This window comes from Podarcis filfolensis (assembly GCF_964270895.1).
Source record: "Podarcis filfolensis genome assembly, chromosome: 7".
In the NCBI taxonomy this organism is placed as follows: domain Eukaryota; kingdom Metazoa; phylum Chordata; class Lepidosauria; order Squamata; family Lacertidae; genus Podarcis; species Podarcis filfolensis.
This window is the reverse complement of record NC_139603.1, coordinates 70974632-70994723: the sequence shown is the minus strand read 5'-3', so window position 1 is coordinate 70994723 and position 20092 is coordinate 70974632. Positions and strand designations below refer to the sequence as shown.

The 20092-nt window shown below is 41.9% G+C and overlaps 1 protein-coding gene across 2 annotated transcripts in view; it reads left to right on the top strand.

Annotated features, from left to right (window-relative positions):
• ANGPT1 (angiopoietin 1) overlaps positions 1 to 20092 on the top strand; it is a 166431-nt gene that overhangs the window by 111663 nt on the left and 34676 nt on the right. For both annotated transcript variants that reach the window (XM_083622135.1, XM_083622134.1), the window contains 3 exons: positions 5187 to 5314; positions 8439 to 8540; positions 17998 to 18167. In XM_083622135.1, coding sequence (XP_083478261.1) covers positions 5187 to 5314; positions 8439 to 8540; positions 17998 to 18167 — 400 coding nt within the window. The remainder of the gene's footprint in view (positions 1 to 5186; positions 5315 to 8438; positions 8541 to 17997; positions 18168 to 20092) is intronic.

Sequence of the window (20092 nt, the reverse complement as noted above, 5' to 3'; positions counted from 1 at the left end):
CAAGCTAGGCTCAGCTTTTAATGTAAGCCCTTGATATGAAGCCAGATCATGAAGAGGCTGCCATATACTGAGTCAAACCATTGTTCTATATCATTCACAATGGTTTACAGGTTGAGAGCAGCTCTCCAAGTTTTAGGAAGAAGTCTTTCTTCTGCCGTAAGCAGTGTCCGGGTGTAAAATCTGCTAAATGTTCCTGGAAAATCTGGACGTATGGCAGTTGATGTCGGCAGTGTTATTTTTGCTGATTTTCCTAAGGAGAAAGCTCAAAATCTCTTTGCTGTTTTGCAGAAATAAGCTCAACAACTTTTCTGTCCAGATTTTCACTTATTGAAATATGGCAACCCTACCAGGCATGCTTGGACATCCCAGGGACTGAACCGAGGATCTTCTGCATGCAAAGTAGAAGCATGTCTTCTAGCATTGGGTTATTATGGCCTTTCAGGTTTAATGTGAATCCTACTGATGTCTGCAGCATGGGTAGCCAATGTGATGTACTTCAGATGTTGTGGATGATTGGCTGTGCTGGCTTGGGATAATGGGAGTTGTAGTCACCAAATTCTGGAGTGCACCAGATTAGCTTTGCTGGTCTCCCAGATTTACTGCTAGGTAAAAGGGACGCGGGTGGCGCTGTGGGTTAAACCACAGAGCCTAGGGCTTGCCGATCAGAGGGTCGGTGGTTCAAATCCCCACGACAGGGTAAGCTCCCATTGCTCAGTCCCTGCTCCTGCCAACCTAGCAGTTTGAAAGCACATCAAAGTGCAAGTAGATAATTGGTACCGCTCCGGCGGGAAGGTAAACGGCATTTCTGTGTGCTGCTCTGGTTCGCCAGAAGCGGCTTAGTCATGCTGGCCCCATGACCCGGAAGCTGTACGCCGGCTCCCTCGGCCAGTAAAGCGAGATGAGTGCCGCAACCCCAGAGTCGGTCACGACTGGACCTAATGGTCAGGGGCCCCTTTACCTTTACCTAAGTGTCTTAAGGGACGCGGGTGGTGCTGTGGGTTAAACCACAGAGACTAGGGCTTGCCGATTAGAAGGTCAGCGGTTCAAATCCCCACGACGGGGTGAGCTCCCGTTGCTCAGTCCCTGCTCCTGCCAACCTAGCAATTTGAAAGCACATCAAAGTGTAAGTAGATAATTGGTACCGCTCCAGCGGGAAGGTAAACGGCATTTCTGTGTGCTGCTCTGGTTCGCCAGAAGCGGCTTAGTCATGCTGGCCACATGACCCGGAAGCTGTACGCCGGCTCCCTCGGCCAATAAAGCGAGATGAGCGCCGCAACCCCAGAGTCAGCCACGACTGGACCTAATGGTCAGGGGTCCCTTTACCTTTACCTACGTGTCTTAAAGAAGTATATCTTAAATCTCTAAATAAATAAAAATATGTCCAGTAGCACCTTAGAGACCAACTAAGTTTGTTCTAGGTATAAGCTTTCATGTGCTTATAAGGTGCTACTGGACAATTTTTTATTTATTTCAACTGCGTCAGACCAACACGGCTACCTACCTGAATCTAAATCTCTAAGAGCTGCTTGTTAACTATTAACCAAAATGATCAAGGGATTGGAGCAACATTCCTAGAGGAGGAAAGGGTTACAATGTTGAGGGGGGGTTCAGTTTTTTTGGGGGGGAGCAAGTAAGGGAAGATAGAATAGAGGTGCACAAGGGCAGTGACTGGAAGATAATTCTTGGCACAGAAGTCATTTCGTTTGGATACAAGAGAACGTAGTTCCATCCTGGAGTAATTACAAATTGGAACTTTGCCAAGAAGGCAAAGGTTTTCGTTGCTCACACAAAAAAGAGAAAGAAAGAGGAAATGCATCAGTCTTTAAGGAACACAATTGCTTGGCAGCTCAGTTTTCATGCCAGTTTTATTTTGGGGGAAAGGCACCTGTAAGGGAATTATTGTTCCACCACACCATGCTGAGATTCCTGATTTGATGTAAAAACAAAAGGAACTGAGTTATCAAGCTTGTATTTCATTTTCTTCATGCAGTCCTTCTTCACAATAAAACATTCCTGCCATTTTTTTCCTATTGTTTAGTAATAAAATCGGAGACAGAAATTCAACAGATAGAGAATATGTGTGATTGTAAATGATCCACCTGTTGAATTTCTGTGTGTACTAAACTTTTTTTTAAAAAAAATATATATTTATTTTTTCATAAACAGATAAATATATATACAGATTTGTAAGAAAAAACAACTAATAAATATTTAAAATAATAGATGGGGGAGTATGAGGACAATCAATGACTACCCTGCTGGAGAAACAATATTCTGTTGCCATAAATAAAAACTTTTCCCCAGAAATTCAGCAGGTAGAGAATGTGTGTGATTGTAAAAAAAAAAAAAAAGCAAAAAAAAACCCTCTACCTGTTGGATTCCTTCCTGCAAGTGCTTTTTGGTGGTGGTGACTTACAGGAAACAAAACATCTACCATAAAAATAGCAGGATTCTACCTTGGATAGCAATCACAGCATGCAATTCACTCCAGCTGAAATGATAGAATATGGTGACACCTGTTGATCGGATCAGCTGCTGGAATTTGTATTTGGCCTAGGTTATAAAACAACCTGCCAACCTAGCAGTTCGAAAGCACGTCAAAGCGCAAGTAGATAAATAGGTACCACTCCGGCGGGAAGGTAAACGGCGTTTCTGTGTGCTGCTCTGGTTTCGCCAGAAGCGGCTTAGTCATGCTGGCCACATGACCCGGAAAAACTGTCTGCGGACAAACGCCAACTCCCTTAGCCAATAAAGCGAGATGAGCGCCACAACCCCAGAGTTGTCCGCAACTGGACCTAACGGTCAGGGGTCCCTTTACCTTTACCTTTACAAAACAATTGTTTTAGCTAAAATTCTTCTAGGTAAGGTTCGATATCCTGGCTTTAATTTTTAAGGCCTGGGACCGGCATATCACAGGGAGCTTCTCATAGAAGTCTTCTTGCTCAGCAAGACGGGGGCTGTTCCGGGTTCTGCCTTTTCTCTTTATCAGAGCTTTAAGGCAACTGGCAAGCCTTTATAGCCTTAGCCGTTATTTAGTGGAATTTGCTTCCCAGAGGAAGATAAAAATCTTTTTTATCTGAGCAATCTTTCAGCAACCCAGACTGATGATAACATATGAATGAAGCCAACAGCACCCTATTTTATTGTTCCGATTTCTCATTCTATTTTCCCACTGTTTGACTTCTAAGCTGCCTTGATTTTTCTTTCAAGATAAACAGCCTAAAACAATAAACTCTGGGCCTCATCCATCGGGCTGTGCTAGGCACTCAAAAGAAAAGTGAGGTGAAGAAGGCAGTAAATGGATGTTTTCCTTGATAATAAAAGGGAGAGAGTATGTGCTAATCTGGCAATGTAACAGTAGCTCTGTTGCCTTTTCCCTCTCTAAGTGTAACAAAAGACGTTAAGATTCCTCCGTAAAACTTTTACTGCTGCTACTATTTAACATTTATATAGTGCCAACAGATTGTGAGTCACGAATCCTGCCGTTAATAGGTAATGTGAGTTTTATGTATCGTAGCATAACTTAAACACAGGGCTTCCACCTTCGTTCGTCAGCAGATACTGTGTGCTTTAAACAGGCATTTTGGCAGGTTAGGGAAGCTTCCTCCATTAAACCTGTAGCTGTTTATTTCTTGTCTGTTAATTTACTGCATGGGTAGGCAAACTAAGGCCCGGGGGCCAAATCCGGCCCAGTCGCCTTCTAAATCCGGCCTGCGGACGGTCTGGGAATCAGCGTGTTTTTACATGAGTAGAATGTGTGCTTTTATTTAAAATGCGTCTCTGGGTTATTTGTGGGGCATAGGAGTTCGTTCTTCTTCTTCTTCTTTTCAAAACATAGTCTGGCCCCCCACAAGGTCTGAGGGACAGTGGACCAGCCCCCCGCTGAAAAAGTTTGCTGACCCCTGATTTACTGTATTATTTGCTGGAGAGGTCTGTACCTTGCTGAAGGCCTTCTCAGTAACAGCAACAGCAGCAGCAGCAGCAGCAACAACAATAATTTATTACTTATACCTCACCCATCTGGCTAGGCCTCCCCAGCCACTCTGAGCGGCTCCCAACAGAATATTAAAAACATGATGAAACATGAGACATTAAAAACTTCCCTAAACAGGGTTGCTTTCAAACGTCTTCTAAAAGTCAGGTAATTGTTTATTTCCTTGACATCCAATGGGAGGGCGTTCCACAGGGCGGGTTCCACTACCGAGAAGGCCCTCTGCCTGGTTCCCTGTAACCTCACTTCTCGCAGTGAGGGAACCGCCAGAAGACCCTCAGAGCTGGACCTCATTGTCCGGGTTATCGTCCTCACTTCCCCATGAGGTCCAGGTAGCATCAACACTCCCCATCTCTTTAGGCACCAGGTGAGGACTTGCCTCTTTCTTCAGGGCTTATCACTTAAGTGGCTTTTGTGGCTATGAATGCTTCTACCCAGTGTAGGCTAATTCACCAACTGCAGCTGTTCTTGGGCTGGATCTACACTGACCTGTTGAGCATTATTATAGTGGAACACTATTAGATATGTCATCCTAAAATGTCACAGGGCATACTTGTTAATCAAAACATTTTTTACCTTTGGTCCCCCCCCCCATCAAATGTAAGTAATACCTGGCCACACCATTTTCCAAAATGCTGGTGGTGGTCACTGGTTGCTGTGCTCCACCTTCTGGTCTCACATTTTAATTCTCCTCTCTCCCTCCACTTCCTTTGTTATCTGCCCCTTGAATACCATGGGAGGGGGGGTCATGCAAAAACCCCAGACAAAACACTACCTAGGGACATATGAGCCGTGTTGCACCGATATAGCAGCATAAAACAATTAAAAATTAAGTGATAAAAAGACAAGGTAATAACATTTTATGAACATAAAAAGTAGGATGCCATGTGTCCATCTACATTATCAAAAGCATTCCTTAACCCTTCCTTAACGTTAAAAACCACAAGTGTGGATCCGCCCTTTGACCAGGATAACCTAGACTCAGTTGCTCAGGCTGTGGTATCACTCTGCTTGTCACTGAATTAAATGCCTCTAAATTTTGTATATTATATTGATCTATTTATGGAAGTATTTTTATGTCACCACATTGTAAAATATTAGAGCAACCATTAACAAAAAACACACCATTAGAAATAACACTGCAATGCGGCTGTTACTGCTGATGTCAACACCATACTCGTTTTCTGTTTTCCAGTTGTACTAAAGAATACAAAAAGAGAAGATGACAGGCCATTCAGAGACTGTGCTGATGCATACCAAGCTGGCTTCAACAAAAGTGGTGTCTACACTATTTATGTTAATAACATATCAGAACCTAAAAAGGTAAATAATTTTTGTGGGTTGTTGTTGTTGTTGTTGTTGTTTTTAACTGTTTCATTAGATACTCCGCAGAGCTCAAGAGTTGGCCTTTTGCAATCTGGGTATCATATCTTTAAATTATAATGTTGTGAGATATGATGCATCCCTGGCCCCTCTCCTCAATTTCAGCAGGAAGGGATTTAAAAGCAAGTGTCTGCTTAACAGGGATTTCGAAATTTTGCAGTATTAAGGTAAGTTGCAATATTGTGCCTCAAAAAAACAAAAACCGAAAAAACCATGATCCTCTAAATACAAAGACGTCTAAATAATCTAGCAAGAAAAAGCAATGCTTGGAGCAGTGCTATATAGTTTCAAAATGCATGTCCCATCAGTGATCCATTTCATTGGTATCTCCAGTTACCAGAGGGAAAGAAGAAAGAGTACTGGGTGCAGTCACCTATGTACCACAAAGACTTCTTCCGACCAGTCCATCATTAGGGATGTAAGAAGGCATCCTTTTTCATTCTGCCATATATTAGTCATGTGTGGCATTGTTTCCATTCAGCTACTGTTCGCCTTTGGCCAAAGATAACATCATTTGTGTTGCTGTACCCATCATAGTCACTGGATTTATTTCTTTACCAGACATGGGACAGAAAAGGGAGGGAGATGACATTTCCCACTCCTGTTTCCATTTTTGATGGAATTCTTTCAGCTGACATATGACTGGAACTGGCAGCATCTAAAATAATGTTGAGAGCTATGGTATATTTTAATCCTAAAAAAACAACAAAAGCACACGCTTCCATAGGGCTGTTGTAAATTTGATACATCTCTTATCAGTTTAGGGAGTTTCATTTCATTAGAATCCACTGCATTGTGATGATTCAGGTTATATTCCATCCACTATCAAGCAAATAAAATAAAAAAGCAGAGCAATTCAAGTTCTTATTTCGTGTGTGTATTCAAGTTTCGACCTCAAAACATGCTGAAGGTGTTTAATAGCTGAGTTCCTTGACCTTGTCTGGGACATGAGCCAGTTGAGGACATTTGTTGGCTCAGATAGTGGTAAGCTAACATTTATAATCAGCCTGCCATCCCTGTTAATGTGGCAGGTGTTCCCTTCCATTGCTATGGAGAGGACCAGACCACACAGTGAATAATTTAGTGCTGCAAATCCCTCTGTCATTGTTTGATTCCTCATTTTTAATTTGCTACATTACTCAGAACAGTAAAACTCCCTAACCAGTTTAGGAAAGGATTTTTTAAATTAAAAAAAAAATACACTTCAATAAGTTTCCTGTATGTGTAGGCATGCTTATGCATCTCCCCCAGCCATGCCCTCCCCACAGCTGCCATATGGAAACATAAGCCTACAGATTGGTGTATGAGGATTTAATGTGCATAAAAAGTAGCCACTGTGTTTCTGGGAGCTTGACGTGAGTGTTAAATAAGATACATGAATTGCTTTAAAAAGGCGGCTATAAATCAAAGACCAATGAAGCCACGTGGTGCAGATAAATGTTTGCACTCAAATGTCATTGTGGGAGGAAGCAGAGAGCCAAATTGTTTTTCTCCAAGCAAAAGCACTTCATTAGATTTTTTCCGTTTTTGATCTTCCCTCCTCAAATAAGGCTTCCATTTGGTGGCGGGGGGTGGGGGACATTGTACAATCCCCTTCCTCTGATACAAAATGCGGGGTTCTTGGCTGCATAAAGCAGACTGGAAGTTCATTCAGTAGTGGGAACTGCATAACACCAGAATGGACAATACCCCTTGGAGTGAAAGGCATGGAATTGATTCAGCTAAGGATAAAATAGCATCCTTTGGACAATTATGAAGGAAACAGTTGAAAGGAATTGGGTAGTGACCCCCATGTGATCAGGCCATGTGCAGCGTTATGTTACCAGCTAGTGTCATGAGGTCCGCTTCCTTCTGTGTTCCTGCGTGAGAATGCTGAGACCTGCACGGAATTCATAACAACTTTTGTTAAAATCATGCTCGAAACACCAGCGGAGCATGTAGCCTTGCTAAGAGATCACATTGAGAAGAACTCTGAAATACTTTCAACCATTCTGGAGTGTGTGCATCTGAGTATGAACATATTTAAGGAAATTGCTTCAAGAAAGAAGACTGAGCAAAACCTGAAAAACCGGGTTTTTCGTTCCCCCCCCCCTCCTTGGAAAGGGAAAGGGCTGAGAATATTTTGACTAACTTGTTTCCTAAATACATGACCATGTAAGCTATACAATCAGTGATTGTGTATATATATATATATATATATATATATATATATATATATACACACACACAATATGTATATGTATATACATATACATATATATAAGGCCCGGCATCTCCCATAAAAGATGCGCAGTATAAAGCACACAGTGGTGTGGATCCTTCATGCCATTTGCATGCACCTGCAGGAACATGGAAGCCACTGCCCAACCCTTCCCACACGTGGCCAACGGTGGTTGTGTGGATCTCTTCCACCTAACTGTTACACTCTCTCAGGTGAGGCTAGAAAGAATTGTGCTATAGATCCCATCCATGTGGATGTTTCAACCGGACAGATACCTAAGCTGTGTTAGATAGCACCTGAGGGAAACAGCTCTGAGAGAGCTGCTGGTGTGTGGAAAGGGGGCCTTACTTACATAGTTAAATGCATGTGGGCAGAGGTGTATTTCGCACAGTGTGAGTGGTGCAGCACCTTCTCAAAGTGTGGTAAGTGCTTGCCTGTCTTCTGAGGGATCTGACAGGGTCAGAGGATAGTGTAACTCAAACTATTTGAAGGCTTGTTTTCCCTCTGCCAGGCTTAGCTTGTGGCTCCACTGCTAGTGGAGTTTGGATCTGGTGTAACTTATGCCAGCTTGCTTTGTGCCAGCTTCTTGTGTATACAATTGCTTCCTGGGTCACTGAGATTGAGAAATCCACCCTCCATGTTCAGTAACCCTCTTTTTTTTCCTTCCCCCCCTTTTTTTTAGAATCTAGACATTAAAAAACATGGGTTACTATCTAATTTGCTTTTTTGCAAAGCTTTCTGAAGACTCAGATTGGCCACTGCAGGAGGCTGAAAGCTGACCTGGATATATCAAGGGCCCAGATCCGCACAGTGAATCTTACGAGTGTATCTTCTTATGCCTAGGTTTTTTGTAACATGGAGACCGCAGGAGGAGGCTGGACAGTCATACAACACCGAGAAGATGGGAGCCTAGATTTCCAAAAAAGCTGGAAAGAATACAAGATGGTAAGCTGGGGGGAGTTACTTACAGGAATTCTATCCCTAGAATCCATGGGGATATTGCTATAAAATCATTCTTATTTTGAAGCAGACACTGTGTTAAGAATGTGGCCTTTAAACAGGAAAGCCAGAAGAACCATGTGACTCAAGTCTCATATAGCCATCTAAAGAACCCTTTCTTGATTTGATTTAACATGAATCATACTTCTTAGAGCTCCTCTGCTCAGAAACTCCCCATGCCTCGCAGATTTTGGGATGTATCTGTTGCCTTTGTCTATGCTTTCCATTCCTCACCCCAAGAGGATGTGTCACATTCAGCATGAATAATAAAAGTAACCTTGGGTGAGCTCCAAACTCCATTGTGAACAAGGGGAAAGGACGTCTGCTCAAGAATGGGAGCTTCTCATGTAGTGAGGGAGATTTGTCTCTGAAATGAAACATGGGGAAATGACTAGTATTTTAAAGGAGAAAGCTGGTTTGGATCACAGTCACTGTTCTGAGGAAAACTGCTATACTTGATATTTTGCCCTAGATCAGGGTTTCCCAAACTTGGGTCTCCAGCTGTTTCTGGACTACAACTCCCATCATTCCTAGCTAGCAGAACCAGTGGTTAGGGATGGTGGGAATTGTAGTCCAAAAATAGCTGGAGACCCAAGTTTGGGAAACCCTGCCCTAGATTATCTCTTTTTAAAAACATAGCACAATTATGTATTAAATTCGAGGTGGGGGAACAACAGGTGTTCAGTATTTTAAACCTGGGGATGGATAATCAGATGGTGAAGAACATCTTTTCTCTATAGCCCAAGGATCATCTTTCAAATATAATTCAGGCAATAGTTTTTCATTTCTGCTTTTGCAGATAGAGGTCTTGAGAATGACTAGTTTATTTAAGAAATAGAGAGACTGAAAACTTCCCAGCTGTAATCAAAGCATTATGTTTTTATCCTACAAAACCCATAAAAGCTTGTGTTACTCCACAGTCAGACACACTGCTGACTCCAGCATTAAAAGTTAGGGCTGTGGAGAGACTCATTGCTGGGATGCCCTCAGATGGAGGTGCTGTTTGAGCTCGTGCCACCACATAGGTGTTCTTGTCCAAGTGGGTAGTAATTGCAGCCCATTGAATGTTCCAGTCCAACCTGAAGGGAGCAGACCCATAAGCAGTTCACGTTCATGGGAAGAGTATATGTTAAAGGCAAGAGTTCAGGGTTAAGGTAGAACCATGGACAGCTCCAAGAGCAGCTCAGGCTGTGGACAGACTGACAGGAGCAGGCTCAAATGTTGCTTCAGCACCAGGCACTCCTAGACTGAGACTAAAATGGGGCTGTTGCTCAGTCCAGCTGGCTTCCTCTGCCTCTGGTAGGTAAATGCACTTTGCCTACTTTAGCAGCCATTGGCTCCACTATCACTGATGAGACTGAGGCTATGATGTGGTTTCTCTGTGAGAATGAATTGTCAGACTCTGAGGACATCTGCATTCCTTCTGCTAGCTGTGCAATAGTGGCATGATGGGAAGTAGGTTTGTCTGGATTCAGTGCTGAAAGTGTTTTCCTCTTCTATTTAAGGATGGGCAGAGCCGCCTAAGTCCATTCTATGTCAGTTTCACTGGTGTTCTCAGATACAGATCTGCTATGTCCTGTTTTTTGCGGGCTTTCCAAAATTAACAGAAACAAAGCTCACATGTAAATTGTATGAACTCTGAATTCATTTACCCATAAAATATGCATTTTCAATACATTCCTTTTCATCCTAACATACACATTTTGTGTGCTTACTAATGTTTTTAAAATGTGCATCTTTTGAGACCACAGTTGCAGAGCAAATTCCAAAGAAGTGGACAATCCAACTAATAGTTGTGTTCTACTGTGCAAGGAAACTCAGAAATGCTGAATTGGCTTGGTCCTCTTCTTCTTTTTTAAGGACACAATGAATTTCTACACCACCCTTATTCTTATTCAGTCACCTCCTCTGAACTCCTGTTCTGAAGTCAATAGTTGGTGGTAGCTAACACTGATTTGGGCTTTTCTGTTCTGCATTTAATTCCAGAGATAAAGGGACGACTATTTAAATAGTTGGTTTTTTTGTTCCGTTATGAAAGTATTTATATATTGCCATTTGTATACTATAACATCAGGGTGGTGTACAAAAATAATTCACAATATATCAGTACAAAACAATCATTAAAATGACTGGCTGGCGGGGGGTGGGGAATTAAACAACTGCATAGGCTATCAGCATTTTTTAAAAAAAAGTCTTCAAGAGATGCCTGAAAGTCAAAACTGATGATGCTTGCTGAATCTCTGCTGGAAGATTGTTCCACGGCATGGGGCTACTGTCACTAAATGCCCAAATGTAATTGAAGCCTGTTGGGTTTCTGGAACACAAGGAACAACTTGACAGCACTTCTCCATATGATCTTGTGACAAATGAAATTAGCTGTCCTTGTGTCCTCCAGAGGGTGCCAGGGTATAGAGAAGTTTCAAGACTTTCTGAAGGATGCCAGGGTACACCACAAGGCTAAAACTAGAAGACATCATGTCAAACAACTTATTAAATTAGGAAGAAATTGTTCCTGATTAAATGTTTTCCTTTTTTTTTCCAAATGAGGTGTTGACTACATTTTTAAAAGCTTTGTGTTTTCAGAGTTAGTCATGCCTGCTTCACTGTTTCCATTCTGCTCTCACTACTAATGATTTTTTTTTTTAGTGGGAAAACCACATGCATTTGTCAAACAAAAAACATTTGGCTTAGCTTGAAGGGTATGTTTTTGATCAAAATAAATATTCTGCATTTTTAAACTACTCATGCTATTTATTTTACGGTTCTTTGTTAATTTAAATACAGCTACTATCGATTATTTCAGTTCCTTGTTTCTGGCATGTGGCATACTTAACTAGGATAAGGATGTGCATTATATTCAGATGAGTTCCGAATCATAGCAGGGTTACTTTGGTGGGATTGAGGATTTCTAGAGGTGAAGGCAGATCTCTGTGAGGTGGTATGAGTTGAACAGGGATCCCTGAAACACTTTGTGGTGCCTCAGCAATCTAGACGTTAAAGTGAAAAAATGCTGCAAATAGGCATCTTCTGAAAGCAAAAATTAAATGCCTCTAAGCCTACAATATACAAGAAAGGCCAGGGTGGATTATGAGAAATTGGAGAATAGTGGCTCAGTTATCAAGAGGCCAGGTATGTGCCACTGCTTGGCCAAACTGTCTGCAGCTGGGTGAAAGGAGAAGGTTGAGTGGTATGGATGGACAAGATCAGAGGAAGAAACTTGCTGTGCCAAAAATCATGTAACCAGAAGCTGAGGCACTTCTGCCCCATGCAGTTCATCAAACCTATTAGATAAAACCACAAGCCACCACATACATTCTTGTTTAATTAATTTATAGTCATTTCTCAGCTACTGAACAAAAAGCTGATTACACTTTCTTTGCCTGAGCTTGTGGTAAAAAGAATCCACTATCCTCCCTTTGTGAATGTTACTGAATAACATCTGTTTGAGGAATTGTGTTGACATGCGGCTATATATCTGCTTGGTTCGGCTGAGTACAGCATTTCTAGGGATGCTGTAATAAATGCTACCCATGTATTATTTAAATAATACCCATATGGCAGCCTTCCCTAGTCAGAAAGGACAAGGAGAGTTCAGCTCTAGCAAAAAGAGTTGTTTCATAACACATAGCGCTTGGCTGCATTGTATATAAATTCTGTTGAGGAAATTATAGCTGCCTTCAGAAGATTTGTTCATGCATTGCAGAAGGGTGTCCCACTTAGCCTTGCCCCAGACATCACATATTCCCGCTTCACCATACCACACAAACATCTAAAGAGCAGAACCTTGAAATATCAGGTTCCCAGATGTGTGGCTGTACAGGAAAAATGGAAGTAGGGTGAAGCGAAAATCTACTAACACTCACCATCCAAACAGGAGAGGGAAAACTGCAAAGGAAGGCCTCCCTCCCCTATTCCGGGCAGCCTATCCAGAAGGATACCATGACTAATGGCATCAAAAGCCTTCAAGAGAATCAGCAGTGTTGAACTCTCTCACCCCTCTCTTGGCAATAGTAATCTCACAGGGTGACTAAGGCAGTTTCAGTTCCAAAATCAGGCCTAAAGCCCCACTGAAATGGATCTGGAAAATCCCATTTCATTCCAGAGAACCTGGAGCTAGTTAATGATCATTCACTGAAACACAAAATAGGAGGTCAAAGCACGCAGGATTCCCAATCAGCCTCCTACCTAAGTACTAGCCCAGGCATAGAAGAAGAAGAGTTTGGATTTGATACCCCGCTTTATCACTACCCAAAGAAGTCTCAAAACAGCTAACATTCTCCTTTCCCTTCCTCCCCCACAACAAACACTCTGTGAGGTGAGTGGGGCTGAGAGACTTCAAAGAAGTGTGACTAGCCCAAGGTCACCCAGCAGCTACATGTGGAGGAGCGGAGATGCGAACCCGGCTCACCAGATTACGAGACTACCACTCTTAACCACTACACCACACTGGCTCTCCCATCATCCCTGACCACTGGTCCTCTTAGCTAGGGATCACGGGAGTTGTAGGCCAAAAATATCTGGAGGGCCAAGTTTATGCCTCTACTAGCCATGCTCAACCCTACTTAATTTCTAAGATAAAATGGGATTGGGTTATTTCAAATGGTATTGTGGCAAGAGGAGACCCCTGTTCTGGTTCTCAAACAGGTCTTTGCTCTCCTCATGCCTCATCTTCCTGGGTGAGAGAAGAGAAAAACCATGGCTGCTTTGTGGTTGTCTGAGATTTGGCTCAGGTGGGTGAGCTAGAAGACAGCCAGTGGGTCTTCTGCAGGCACACGGAGGAAGCATGAGGATGCACACCATTCATAGCCAAACTATGGAATTTATTACTAGAAGAAATAGTGATGGCTGTGAAGGAAACGGGCTGCTTAAAAAGATACAGAAATATTGTATATAGTTTGGTTGGGGAATCAAGGAGTTAATTTGCTATCTCTCTAAGGTAAGCATCTCAGGAGGTTTTAGGAAGTAATGAGGTAAGGTGAGGATTCTGGGTGGGCCCGTCTACAAACGGGATTCAGACAAAAGTGCACTTCTTTGATGTTTGTGTCTGTTTGTAGTTTGGGATATGCAAAGGTATATTTAGCCAGCTACTTGCAATGATTGTCAGACTGGCACGAATCTCTAGAACAATAAATCATGTAGGTGTTGGAAGATGACAAGCCAGAGGGAGCTGCAAACTGCCAATAAGGTTTCTAGGACTTTTATCTTTAAGGCCTTAACTCTCAGCTGTTGGGATGAGTTCAACCTGCTTTTGTTTTCTATACTTTGCACCTCTTGTGGGATTGATTGTATGTACTAAGAAACTAAATGCAGGAGTGGCTTTAGTCTACATTGCTTTTTTTAAAAAAAATGGGTCTAGTAGACGTGATATGAGTCGCACAACTCAAATTGATCAATTTTGTGTTAATCAAAGCTTGAGAGTCAGTAGCACAGGTGTAAAGGTTTGGTAATCTGTCACGGAACAAACCCATTGAAGAAGATAACAGAGGTTACCCAGACTTGCTGGTTCCAATGGGGCCCCCATGACCGTTCAAGCTTCAGGCCCCCAAAATATAGGTCCACCACTGATTGTGTGCATGTAACTATCCATATGTGAAAACATTTTATCCTAAGAACAACCTTTCTATTTATCCTTTTCGTTAACTTTTAATCTTGGCTCATGAAACCTTGTGGTCTCTATTATTTTAACCACCCACCCTTAACAACCAAACCCCACAGTAGAGGTGTTCTTGGGGAGTTTGTGGCTTTTTGGTGCAGGCAGCCTGGGTGAAATGAAGACTTTGACCTTGTGGTAACGAAACATAATCAGAAGGGACAACAAACAGAGAGGAACACTCTGGTTGGCCTGATCTCCCTTCCTCTGCTTCACCAAAGTGTGGATGGGGGTATTATGACAGATGTCCACAACCTGAATGACTTTAAAAGGGCACTGAACAAATTCACGGGGTTATCAATGGTTGCTAGCTTTGATTGCTATTCTTACAATTTTGACTTTGTTGTTGATTCCCCCCTCGCAAAACGTTATACATACAGTGGTACCTCGGGTTACAGACGCTTCAGGTTACAGATGCTTCAGGTTACAGACTCCGCTAACCCAGAAATAGTACCTCGGGTTAAGATCTTTGCTTCAGGATGAGAACAGAAATCGTGCTTTGGCAGCGCGGCAGCAGCAGGAGACCCCATTAGCTAAGTGGTGCTTCAGGTTAAGAACAGTTTCAGGTTAAGAACGGACCTCCAGAACGAATTAATTACTTAACCCGAGGTACCACTGTATTGTTTATGGTGTGTGTGTGGTTTTTTGTTACTGCCTTGTGAGAAATATCTAAAAAGTGGAGTATGCATCAAAAAAAGAAATCGTGCACAGTAATAAAATTATTGCCAGAAATGTTCAAAGACTGCTGCGTATTCCCATGTAAAGCTTGAGGATCTCCCTGATTATTCTTTATAGTCCCTGGAAAGGCATGCTTGCTGAGATTGGGGGGAGGGGGGCTTACCTGACATATTAACTGCTTTCTTCAGTGGGCTATCTGACAAGAGATGAACCCATAGGCTATACTGTCTATGTCTGGTTTCAATTTGGGGGGAGTGCCTACAAAAAACGCCAAAGTTTCCTATGAACATTATCAGACAAAATAAACAACGCAAGAGAGAAAATGGTTTAATGACGCTGAAGGAACACGATTCAAATAGGATACCCTTATGAAATTTGCCAAAGGTAATAAATCCCTTTTGCACCATCCATGGGATTTTCCCCTGCCCCTTTGTTAACATCAAGTCTGCAAATTCTGAGTGGCTCTATTAAGAGTCATGCAAGATCCTTGCAGTTGCTTTCAAAACTCACACAGACTCCCTGACCCTTTTTGTTATTTCAGCTCCGCTAATTGCAGCACAATTAAAGGGAAATGTAGATTGGGCTTTGGTGGTTCTTGCTAAGTAGCTGAAACACTATAAAATGCCATTTGTCTTCAGTTCCCTTTGTTATATATCCCTCTGATCAGAACGTCATTGAAGTAACATTTTAACAATTGACTATTGTTATTGGAAACGACTGGTTTAATGTAGCCATATCAGTTCGCACCAACACAAATGGTGGTCTTTATAACTGCGGGCTCATCACATTTGCCCTGTGATGTCCAGGCACGGGTCTGAGAGGTTTTAGGTTTGTCCTTCTACTTCCCCCAGGAAAACCTGCTGTATTCTGCTGAATCGGAACAAACGTCAGTCAGGTTTTCTGCAGATTGACGTTTGTTCCAATTCAGCAGTAAACTGTGGGTTTTCCTGTGCAACAATAAAAACAGGACAAAAGAAAAAACCGCCCAGACTTGTGCCTGGAAATCACAGGGGGAAAATGGAAGAAACCATGGGACAAAGGAAAGTAGGCTTCTTATGCCTAGCATGCTGGGCAGAGCCAAGGAAAACATCCTCCCCTCTGCAATAAGGAGAGCCAAGTGATGCATTATGTCCTTAGACCATTAGGGCGCAAAGCCCTCTAAAGTGACGTCCAACAGAGCTGTCCAGGGTCATGTCTTTTCTTCTAGTGCATTCAGCACCAATGCTTGCTGCTTTGCCACTTCAGCTGCACAACCAGGCAGACAATGCCAATGGTTCTATGGGAAACTCCAGGTGTCCTAAGGGATAAAGGCATCCCACTTAAATGACAGTCTGCCATTTTAAAACATACCACAAGGGCAATTAGCTGTGTCCCAAATCAATGTTGCCTTTGCTTGCCAGGTTGTTTATTTTATTTCAAGGTCAGCAGGAGCTTAAATATTGCAAATTTGATTGTGTGTGCACGAACGCACATAACATTATGTTGTAATTTTTAGAGCCTTATCAAGTGGGCAAAGATATGTGGCTTAATTATATCAGTCATTTCTAGATATGGTAATCCTTTGGGCCTGCCATTATGTGTTGGTAGTAGTGGTGTCGTTTTTATTTTATGACACTTTTCTACATAGATGTTCCTAATGTGGCTCACAACAAAAGTGTAGAACCTATCAGTTTGGAAAACACATGCTGTCTTCTTTCTGTTTTTCAAAATCCTTTTCAATATCATGTATTAGTAGACAGCTATTTTAGCAGCTGGGACAAGGGTGGCACTGTGGGTTAAACCACAGAGCCTAGGGCTTGCCGATCAGAAGGTTGGCGGTTTGAATCCCCATGATGGGGTGAGCTAACGTTGTCCGGTCCCTGCTCCTGCCAACCTAGCAGTTTGAAAGCACGCAGTGCAAGTAGGTAAATAGGTACCGCTCCGGCGGGAAGGTAAACGGCGTTTCTGTGCGCTGCTCTGGTTTGCCAGAAAGAGGCTTAGTCATGCTGGCCACATGACCCGGAAGCTGTACGCCAGCTCCCTCAGCCAGTAAAACGAGATGAGCGCCGCAACCCCAGAGTCGTTCATGACTGGACCTAACAGTCAGGGGTCCCTTTACCTTTATTTTAGCAGCTAATGCTGTCCATCTCTCCCATTCTCTCTTGGGACTTTTTTACCATCCTTTTTTGCATTTTCTAGACAACATGAGTTGCATTCAAACTAAGTTTAGTATTATTGTTCCTTTAATTTTATAATAAATTCATTTTAAAATCCTAGAACAATTAATAGCATTAAAGCCATAAAACCAACTCTTTAATAAAATTCCACATGCAAAGGGAGGTATGCAGTGCACTCGTTCCACGAGTGCAAGGATTTATGCTTGTGCAATGCAATTCACACTCCTCCTGCGGCTGCAAATGCCCTGTATCCGTCTCAGTTTTGATCCAGAGGGTTGGGGAAAATTCCAGAGCAAATTTAGGGGGTACAGGAGAAGGAGAGAGTGGAAGTTCCATTGCACAAGCAGAAATCTTTGTGCTAACAGAACGGGTTGCCTAGCACTACATTGGATACAACCCAGAAATATAATTAATAATTACTAAAGAAGTATAACAAAGTAATTAATGAAGTAGAGTATAAATGTTCTCTGCAGCAGAAGCAAACGCAAGGTCTATCAAAATCATTGGAAAATTAGGGTATCATGGCTGCCTTATGACTAACTTTGTCTGGATCCAACCTGATATATTTTAATTCTTTTGCAAAGAGTACATCTGATCCGACCTAAAGCTTGCCATGTTTTAATAAATGAGGAGTTGGGGAAAATAAGTAGTAACTCTATGCCTCAAACATGAGGAAACTTTCATAGCAATCTCATGTCATCATAGTCAACAAACAGCGGCAATAATAATAGTTGTCAACGAAAACACGAGCTCCTATTTCCAAATTGCATCTGACAGCTTCAATAATATTGTGGGTATTAGTCAAGTTTTATCACAACTATGAAAGTTGGTTTCCCTTCAAGTGACAGTTGCTATGGTTTAAGTATTAAAGAAATGTAAGCAAAGACCAATAAATTGAACATTATCTCTTTTTTTCTAGGGCTTTGGTAGTCCTTCTGGTGAATATTGGCTGGGGAATGAGTTTATCTTTGCAATAACCACTAGTCAAAGACACTATTCTCTAAGAATTGAACTAATGGATTGGGAAGGAAGCCGGGCATATTCACAATACGATAGATTTTACATAGGAAATGAAAAGCAGAATTACAGGTGAGTCCAGATGTTTTTGTCACTGTGTGCATGCAATGAATTAGAAACTCACTAACCAAACATATACAATTGGAAGGTAGCTTTTAGTAGATGAGAAAATATATGAAGCTCGTTTACATGAATCAGACTATTCTGTATTATCTACACTGACTGCCTAGGTACAAACTTATACTTGTTGACATATAAGATATCCATATACTATGGACATGTAAATATAAAGTGGTCATGTTTGACAAGGCATCCCCATTCTGCTGGTATAACGTTCTAGAGATATTTCCCACAACTACCTATGTTTACTTCAAAGTATGTCTCATTATGTTCAGTGGTGTTTACCCCCAGGTAGGTTTGCAGATCGTGTTCTTGCTCATAAAGAGTTAACTCAAACTTGCACAGTGTGATTTACTGCTGGCTTGCTCCTGACAGTAGGTGTGCATACAGTTGTAGCCTAAAATAATTTAAGTGCTTGAATCAGCACTCTGAATTATAGCGACTTTTTTCTTTTCTTTTCTTGCATTCACTGGATATATTGTTGCACCTAAATCATGCCACTGAGTCAATTCCTTGGCTCAAAATATGAATCTTGGGACTCATAATGCTCACCTCATTTTTTTTATTTTTTTTAAGTTCTGAGTCTTTCTCTGGCTTGGATTGTAATCTGAACCAGAGAAGAACTCCTCCACACCACAAATCTTTCCACCATTCACCTATCTGGCAGCTGATTTTCTGGCACTTGCAGGGAGGCAATGAAAGAAGGAGGTGTCTCTGCCCCCCCCACTCCCCCTGGTGTATAGATCATTATTATGGCAGTGATGCAGATGCTAACAGACTGGGAAAGGTAATTTACCCAGGGACTTGCATTTCTGGGAGCTTCCTGTACCTGGTTGCTGCCATGACATTGTTCCCAGTGCCGGGGAAAAGGGGTGAAGGGTGTGTCAGAGAGAGATACAACTGTCCTTGCCCCTAGCATTGATATTACCTTATTGCAGTTCCATCATCTGCAGTGCAACAAGGTTCAATTTGGTTTATAATCGGGTTTAGAAATCACCAAACTATCAAATTTTGACTTAATTTTATGCATATTTTGAAAATACTGTGGGGAAATAATGGTGGTAGGGTTTTTTTAAGCCATACAAGAAAATTCTGCTTACATCAGTTAAAACCCCAAAGATTAACATTTCCCAAGGTAGAAATAAGAGACTAGCTAGTGATCTAATAGCTGAGGTTTAGCTGCACAGTTCTTTCTCTAGCCAAGCTCAGTTTCTTATCTGTTGGAGCCAAGATCCAATGGTGATAGGGGAATCTCATGGACTTGATATACTGGTGTTTGTCTCCTTATTGCCCAGCTTGTCTAGTACAATTTCAAAGTCTGTAAACTCACAAAATCTTATGGATGACTTTCTATTAACACAAATAAAGGCGAAAGCACCCTGTCTCTCAGCACCCGAATATAGCCTTAGCTAGCCAAAGTAAGGCTACATTCAGAATGACTTTCAGAAGTTCCATTTTTCTAATGTTTCTTTATATGATAATTTCCATGTTTTTTGTGATGTCTCACACTCTGTAAAAGCCACTTCTGGAAAAGAAGCATAATCTAGTAATTATTTCCATGTTATTTGCGGCCAGAAAAAAATCCATTTGTTATCCTGTTAATCTGGAAAATCACAGGAGTTTTCAGTTGTAATTTCACATGATGAAATATGGGCCAGTGTTCCGGCACACTGTTCTTCCCTCCACATCAATCCAAAAGCCACAGTACCATAAGGCAACAGGTAATGCTGTGTGAAAGGAACATTAAAATCCAGAATAGAAGTGCTAGCTTTGTAATCAAGAAAAGTAGAGCAATGTCTGAATGCACCCTTAATCTCAGATTTTAGTCTCAGTTCCTGGCAGTGCTCCCCCCCCCCCAGCTGGAGCACATTTCTGGC